This window comes from Diplotaxodon limnothrissa, linkage group LG7, assembly GCF_057381915.1.
Source record: "Diplotaxodon limnothrissa isolate DT_005_m linkage group LG7, D_limnothrissa_male_GT1.1, whole genome shotgun sequence".
In the NCBI taxonomy this organism is placed as follows: Eukaryota; Metazoa; Chordata; class Actinopteri; order Cichliformes; family Cichlidae; genus Diplotaxodon; species Diplotaxodon limnothrissa.
In genome coordinates, this window is record NC_140602.1 from 12,291,638 (window position 1) to 12,300,235 (window position 8,598).

The 8,598-nt window shown below is 38.2% G+C and overlaps 1 protein-coding gene across 1 annotated transcript; it reads left to right on the forward strand.

Annotated features, from left to right (window-relative positions):
- The first annotated feature begins 4,765 nt into the window (after window positions 1-4,765).
- LOC146627851 (ras-related and estrogen-regulated growth inhibitor-like protein A) lies at window positions 4,766-5,988 on the forward strand. Its single transcript, XM_085357401.1, has 4 exons — window positions 4,766-4,814; window positions 4,907-4,960; window positions 5,053-5,129; window positions 5,563-5,988. Exons 1-4 carry the CDS (start codon window positions 4,766-4,768, stop codon window positions 5,986-5,988), a joined length of 606 nt encoding a protein of 201 aa, XP_085213527.1.
- Window positions 5,989-8,598: the final 2,610 nt, after the last annotated feature.

Here is an 8,598-nt window from a genome sequence, read left to right on the forward strand (position 1 = left end):
ACCTTCCTGTCTGCAAAAGGTATGCAAACATGCAAGTCATCTGACCGACCTCTGTTCTATGACAAATTTGCAATATAATGTGTATAAATATTAAATGGCAGCCGTTTTTTAATGACAAGTAAAAATATATATACTCCCTAGCCATTTTTACACATATATAGAACTTTAGTAAACAAGAACAAATGTCTGTTTTTATCCTCAGCTAAGTATAAAATTTAAAAATTTTCATTGATGAGGTTTTCATGAGTAAAGCCTTGATTTATTTATTTATTTTTAAAGTTTTCATGAGCATTCATTTGGAGTAGTTTCTGGTCACCTAAATACTGTGTGTCCTCACTGTCCTTAACTAGTATATGTGCGCCAGATTTCATTGACTAATTGTTAACTATGTGTATTTGGTGCTGGACAGTTTCGAAAATTGGATTTAATGGAGTTCTCTAAGAATCGGGCATATATATACAAGATTTACAAAATCTTGTTTCCATCCAAATAGTTTTAGATACTACTTTGTGCTTTTGCAAAATAATGGCTAGAATAGTAGACAATTTACTAAAAAAGTGTGCCTGTAATTGTATAATTTTCTTTGTGTTGAAAATATCCTGTGTCACAAGCTAAGACCAAACATGGAAATGATAGGAGAGGACTTTATGTAAAATTCTGACGAGCTCTCAGGGGCCATTACAAACCACTTACCATATTTATACTATGAAATATTCAAGCAGCACTTTTCCCAGCAAGCACATAACCATTCTTGAAAGTCAAATGCAACCAAACTAAATGCAACATGTGAACATATGGTCGCTTTGCAGTGGGACAGCAGCCTCGAAGATATGCTTTTAGGTAAAGTCGAGTCAAGCGATGTGCAGTTAAATCACATTTGTATATGTCAAATAGGGGAACTTAAACAAGTTATATTTCAAATCAGATGCAAGCTAAAAACAGGATTTAAATGAGGACTCTGTAAAGCATTGTAGTTGTTTACTAGCCACTCTCCATTTTTGCTGGACTTTGTTTTGAGCAGGCACTCTGGTTGTCTTTTCCTGCCAATACTGGAAAGGATAGAGGTGGATTAATTGTCTCAGTAATTCTAATGGTGCAAGTCTGAAAGCTTCTTTCCTGTATGGGAAATGATATGCTAATGGCCTGCTCTTCCCTCTTCTATAGTCCTGTATCACAGCTGTCTGATGAGAGCATCAGCCTATAAGTGCCTGCTAATGATGGATGCTTTCAGTTTTATCAGCTGCAAGCAACTGGCTTCAGTAGTCCTGGTGAAATTATCCCTTTGCTTTGGCCTGAAAAGATCCATCTGTCTTTGTCTTCAGACATCCAGATAATGAGTTCTGTTAGGCATCTTTTCATGATTTGCAAATTTCTGCTGTTACCGTAATACATGTATTCAAAGCCGATCAATTGACAGTTTAAGCTAAATGAATGGAGCGGTACATTGGTTGAACCTATATTTCAGCAACTGTTAATGTCGAGTTAGGAAGGGCACAGATGACATTAGCTATAGTTGGAGTGATATATTGTTATGGTTAACAACTCTATAGTTCTGAAGTTTTTATTTTCTTTTTTTATTATTCTCATCTGCTCAATCAGTATGTAATAAAGCTTGAATAAGAATGGCAATTCACTTTACTTCCATTGCCCAGTACCAAAATAATTTACAGCTAAATAGCTGGATAGTTCTCTCTTGGGATTGCTGTAAACCAAATGCTAAAAGGAGGCTGAACATTGCACTTGCGTCACAGAATGATTCCCCTGAATATGTAAATAGGTAGTCACCACAGTAATGTTTTCCTTCTTAGGGAGGTGAAGATGGTGCAACATGACTTCTTCACAGCAGCAACTGTAACTGTAAGCTACATGGAAAGATATAAACCAGTAAGACAGAGATTAAAAACAAAAATCTGTGCCGACCCTGAGCACACATCTACAAATGCATGCACTAAAAGCTGGGAAATTCCAGCTATTACAATATGATGACATTTCATATACTCGGGCTCTATACGCTTTGACTGATTGTGTTACATCTGCATGCCTTCCTCACTGGCCACTCTATTGGTAGCACCTTGCTAGTACTTGGTTGGTCATCACAACTGTCTTAATTCTTCACAGCACTCAGTCAACAAGGTATTCCAAGCACTTCCATACTGACATGTTAACATTTTATTCAGTGATGCAAATCTCCTGTTCCAACACATCCCTAAGGGGCTCTATTGGATTTAGATCTGGTGACCAGATCTATATATATATATATATATATATATATATATATATATATATATATATATATATATATATGAATGCTTTCCAGTGTTTCCATTGGTTTTCCATTCATTGTGAGGATATATATATATATTTTTAACCACATTTCCTTATCATATCCGCAGAAGAAGGAAAGGTAGAATTATCACACACATAAAGCGAGTGTGAGTTAAGTCAGGAAGAAGATTTATTTGCTTAAGCACATACAGATATGAAGCAGGTTCCTGTGAAACAGCCTTTGATGAGAGGACGTTGTTGAGGTTATATTACATAACTATCCAATGAATGTTGCAGAGGTCCATATTATTCCATATTTTAATACAATTTATTTTATTTACAGCATCTTTTCAATGTTATTAGTACAATTTTTAGCATTATCCTAAATAACTTCTATATCTTTTATTTCATCTTGGGCATTAAAACTCTGAGCAATGTGCACACATAAGATTAAAACAATGTCTAGCGTCAGTAAGTCCTTAAAAACCTCCTTTCTTAGTTGTGGACGGCTGCATGGTTAACTGCACGAACATTTAGCAATATGCGTCACATGAGAAAGAGTGAAACATGCGCGTCAGTCTGGCACATTGATGAAATTAAAGCTGAGTCTGTGTTGCTGTCACTTGCACACCATGAAAGATGTGTGAATAAACTCTTAGCACATTAGCACAGAGACACATTTGTTTATGATTTAGTCTGTACAGTGGCTGAAATAAATTTTCTATCACAAAGGTTTGTAGTTGTTTTTTTTCTTCCCCCCTTTCTCACCATCTCTTCTCCCCTCTATTTTTCTTTCTCTCCCTCTCTTTCGTTCATTCTTTCTCCCTGTCCTATCCCCCAGTCATGTCTGTCCCATCTGTAACAACCAAAAATTAAATCAAATAAATACATAATTATAATAAAGGTCAATCAAATGGACCAATATGGCAAGGCCATGATGATCCAGTTGGTAAAGTAAATCCGCTTGGCATCTTTCTTGACCTTAAGACAACAACTCTGATGGCTAAAGATCCAAACGGGACAGGCAACAAAAAAAAAAAAGTTTGTAGTTTAACAATTAGCTATAGATTAGCTATAAAGCTAAAGATTTTTGTGTTGTTGCGCCTATTACAGCAAACAAAAGCACAACACATTAGTTTTGACTTTGACTTACTTTTACTTACACGTATTTAATGTTTTGTTGGTTATGTACAATTTAACAGGCAATTAAGGTCAGCAATGTATGATAATATTAATCTAGAGGTCCTCTAAGCACTGTAAGGCAATGCATTTCTTTCAAAATAAACCATCCATCCATCCATCCATCCATCTTCATCCGCTTTGTCCGGGGCCGGGTCGCGGGGGCAGCAGCCTAAGCAAAGAGGCCCAGACCTCCCTCTCCCCAGCCACCTCCTCCAGCTTATCCGGGGGAATACCAAGGCGTTCCCAGGCCAGCCGAGAGATATAATCTCTCCAGCGTGTCCTGGGTCTGCCCCGGGGCCTCCTCCCGGTGGGACATGCCTAAGACCAACTATTAACCCCCTGATCAACACTTCAAAGTGCAGTGACCTCATATATGTACTCACTCCCAAGATTTAAAACTCAGGCTGGTCCTCACAAACGCAGCTATACAAGTACACATCCCACCTCACACACACAAGAAGGCATGCGTTACAGCGTGTCTGTGCAAACAGCCAATTATCTGAGAGTCTTTTTCTGGTCAACCAATCGGTGATCAGCAGCAGCATCCGCTCTGTTTTTTCTGGTTTCAGGAAGCAAAATTGTGTGCAGCAGAAGAAAACATGAACTCTTGTTCCACCTTGTGGCTGTTTTAAATATCCCCCCAAAAACAAAGATGTTCTTCTTCTTAAAGAGTGGACACGCAACAGATCCTGCTTATACCACGTTGTTTAGTTTCTCAGGTTCTCAGGATTTATTATACTTCATTACGATGCATTAGTTGTAGCTCAATGAACTCAAGTAAACCCTTTCTGAGGTTAAAATAATTATTGTGATCTATATTTTAGAGTATTAGAGTGTTGTCCACATCAATCTTCAATCATAAACAAAAATCCAGCATTAAAACTTTACTAATTAATAGATTACAGAATTATTTTTTCTATCCTTCATAGCTTTTAAAACTGCAGCAGTTGTGTAGATTATTTAGGAAAAGCTGTATTTGCCTGTTTAAAGCTTAGTTTCCTCTCAGATGATATAATAGAATTAAGCTCATGTGGCATACAGTGGAAATGAGGTTATCTGACGTAATGACAGAACCATTTTGGACTTTACTCCCTCTGCTTCAGCGCACTCCACAGGAGAGACGCAAGCGAGGAACCACGTGAGGGAGACATCATTAAGTTACTGCTGTTGTTGTTGATGGTGGTGGTGTGGGGGGTGGAAGTGGTTGGGGTTTGTTTACCCCGCCCACCTGTCTGCCGTATAATAACTGCTGTCAGACGGCAGCAGTGGCACAGCAGCAGCCTCCTCAGAGAGGCACAATACAGCTGTTTCATTGAATATGGATGCCAACATTGTTGTTATGGGGATGGAGAGCGTTGGGAAATCAGGTAAAAAACAAACAAACACATTTTCAGTGGAGATGAGAGGTTACACTTACGTCTCTTTTCCACACAGTGAACTAAAGTTTGTGTCTTTTTAGCGCTGACTGTCCGCCTGTTAACTCGGAGATTCATTGGAGAGTATGGAGATATTGGTAAGTGCCCACTCTTTATTTTATTTATTTATTGCTAACTTTGATGCATTGATGCCTTAAACATCTCCTAAACTATCTTTTGTGTCTTGCAGAATCAATCTACAGCCACAGCTTCATAGTAGATGGGAGGGCGGTCACTCTCAATATTTGGGATTCACATTATTCTCAGGTAAGAACTTCAATATGTTGTTACTAATTCTAATTTTTCTATTTAAAAACTCCCGTTTCTTGATATATAGTGTTTAAAAATTTAAAAGAAATCCCAGTCTAAGTAAAAGCAAAGGTATTAGTGCTGGTATAAGGTAAATATATTAAAAGTAAAAGTAGGCTGTTCCTTTTATTCTAATATTATTTTTAAAATTATCTTAAAGTTCGAAGAACATTTTGAATGTGTGAGCTGGTCATGATAGCAATAAATAAAAAACTAAATATCTATAAGCTCGTGTCTGTAAGTCCTAGAAATGGAGTATCACAAAATAAAAATTTAAAATGACTGACTGTCTTGTTTTTGTACAAAAATATAAAATGCTAGGACAAATGTACTTTGTTGCTTTCTGCCTCCAACTGTTGCTTAATATGAACTTCAGTGTGTGGTTTTGCAGGATTTCTCTGCAGACTCGTCACTCTTTGAGAAGAAGGTGCGATGGGCCGATGGCTTTGTTCTGGTCTACAGCATCTGCGACAGGGCCAGTTTCAACACAGTTAGCAGGCTCATTCAGACTATCAAATCCACCAAGGACTGCCTGAGTGCAGACAAAGTACCCATAGTGATTGTGGGTAACAAAAGGGACCTGCACCACAGACGGACAGTGACGAGCGAAGAGGGCCGGCTGCTGGCTCTCAACACAGACTGCCAGTTCTATGAGGTGTCAGCCGCCGAGAACTACCACAGTGTCCTCATGGTCTTTCACGGCCTGGTGGACAGATTGAAGGATGCCAAGCTAACCACGAAGAAGCCTCTAAGGTTGAAGGGCATAGTGAAAAGCATGTCTGCAGTGTTTGCCAGGAGACGGACTGAGTCGTTTTAGTGGAAATGTGACAAAAGAAGAGGAGACTCCATCAGGTGGATATCTGTCAGTGAAACATTACCGCGTGTCGCATGTGTGTTAAAAAAAAACTCTATAAAAAGGTAAAAGCTGTTATGCTTCAGAGAACATGGGCACAAAACAATTTCACAGAGGTTACAGATGCTTTCTGCACTTTAACTGCACTTAAGTTAACATAGTGTCATTCTTCATCCAGCCTCTTGCCATTTAAAATCCAAAAGTGTGCAGCGATGTATGAATTGTGTTTGCAGTGTATGTGTGTTTTACAAGATTTTTTCAGATGTGGCTTCAGATCCAAAGAAATTCTATGCACAAACTAAATGTGCCTTTACTTATTATGTATATGCCAAAGATCATTTCTCATGATTAGAGTGAAAGTTTCTTCTCCTGAAAAAAGTGGCTGAAAAGTGCTAAATCCGTTAATTAATTCTTGGAAGTGACGCGTAATATTTCTATTTATTCAAGTCTAAACACTGTAAACGAACAACTGAATAAAGTGGTTTTTTGTCAAAGTGTTTTATATCTTTATGTTTGGTTGTTTGACTGTAAGTCAGTCCCTGAAATATACTGTTTGTATGAAGTTATAAGAATTTTAAATAAACCATGTGCAGAAAGATTTTCTATTGCGCTTGTTTGTTTTACAGTTATTGATTCCTGCTCACCCCAAAATGAGTGAGGATCCTGTGTGTACTTGAGATCAGCAAAGTCTATTCTGGTGGATACTCGGCTAAAACATTCACACCCATGTCTCAAAACTGTCTCACAACTTAACAGCACATCACACTTCGTGTTATGATTGTTTGAGACCTGGATTGTTGCAGTTATTCAAGAATAGATTTGCAGTTTTTTGTACAGCTTCCACATCCACATGAACACATCGACTTTTAATTTTTGCTTAATCCCACCAGTTCACTTTTCTCACACTGCACTAGCTATACCAAATAATTGGCCAAAAGTGTGTATCAAAGCATAGGCTCAACGAGTCACAATCACAGTCAAAATTATGGTCTAATGATGGCCTAAGAAGATATAGGCTGCTTGATATATTTATTCTTGGACCATTATTAGACCACTTAAACCACTGCTACAAGTAGAACAAAGGAAAAGAAGGTTTTTCATAATTTCTGAGGTCTCTCATATATGAAATGGACTGTTATCCAAAAATATTTGTATTTATTTGCAAATGTATTAAATTGACAAATTTGTGAAAGCAATATAATGCAAACACTAATGGGAAATACTACAACTTGAACTTAATAATATCATCCTGGAAGCCTGGATTCATCCCAGACAGGGTGAGAAAGAGGGCATGGGTTTCCTATCCATGTCTTAAGAAATAGACTGTGGATATCTTGATGCTTTATGCCAATACAGGCACAAAAGTATGATAGCTGGACAATTCGTGCAATGAATGGATGCATATACTTTTCAAAACCTTTTGTTGTATATTAAAGTCTGTGATGTAGTGCAAGTAAAATCACCAGCAGTGACAGGGTTGAAGCCTAGAAATGATTCACCTCTATTATTTAACTTAAACATAGCTGACTCATTTCATGTCCCCTTGAAAGAATACTGGCAAAACATCCTTTGCAAATCTATTTAGGACACAGTACATCCAATGCCATTAACTTCGAGCTTATAAAACACATTCAAGTTTTACTTTGACCCATTCCTATAAGCCACAATCTTTACAGATGTCTTCTCAAGATAGGTCTTTGAAAATATTACATGATGTGAAAAATCCTTTGAAAATAGCCCTGATGTTACAAATCACATGCTTCTCTGACTCTTAGAACAAGGAACCTGCCAGTAACCCTTAAGAAGATCGAGCTTACAGATACGTTCAGCTGGCCCCACAGAGTCTGTCATCATTGGGAGAGAAAAGGAATATTTCTTACTTCATAAAAAGCAGGGAGAAGCCCAAATAGATGAAGAATTTATACTAATACCCTGTCTGCGTCTAGTACTTTGCACTTCTATGGAGACTCCCTACAGAAACCCAGCGTGATAGGCTCAGCATCACCTATATCAACACCATGTTCTATTAAATCAGTTTGCCTGGAAACAAGCGTGCGCACCTTCAACTAAGTTCAGCCAGTTGTTTACTCACTGAACCACTGCCCCGATCGAAGCAGACACAAAAATAATCAGGAAGTAAGTGAGAAAGCCTGGGGGCTATCACACACCCGGCAACGTGTCTGACAAAAGCTTGTCCAGAATAACATCCTCATTTGTGCAAGTATGTGGATTCTTTGTCTCTGACACAGAGAAGAAAACTCTTGGCTTCAATCAGATTAAAATGTCCATCAGGTGCATTTCTTTAGGCGCATTTCTTAACCGGGTGTTTAATAGAGTATCGTGAAAAGTGTGCAGATCTAATCTACTCAGATTATGTTGTTGTAGAAACACCCTTCTTCAATTCACACCCATTCGTTTTTTCCATGATAATCTGCAGATTCCACTCTGCAACCAGCAGACCACTTCCCCTGAAGAAATACTCTAATTTGTTTCTAGCCTGCTCCAGTGAACTTGGTCTGACCCTAGAGATTAGGTAGCAGACATATGCATTCTCCTGCGCTCGCCTTTAGCCTC

Excerpts from the sequence above, each read along its gene's own strand:
- LOC146627851 (XM_085357401.1), top strand. The coding sequence starts at position 4,766 with ATGGATGCCAACATTGTTGTTATGGGGATGGAGAGCGTTGGGAAATCA. Across the intron at positions 4,815-4,906 it reads GGAGAGCGTTGGGAAATCAG|CGCTGACTGTCCGCCTGTTA; the intron begins GTAAAAAACAAA and ends GTGTCTTTTTAG. Across the intron at positions 4,961-5,052 it reads TGGAGAGTATGGAGATATTG|AATCAATCTACAGCCACAGC; the intron begins GTAAGTGCCCAC and ends TGTGTCTTGCAG.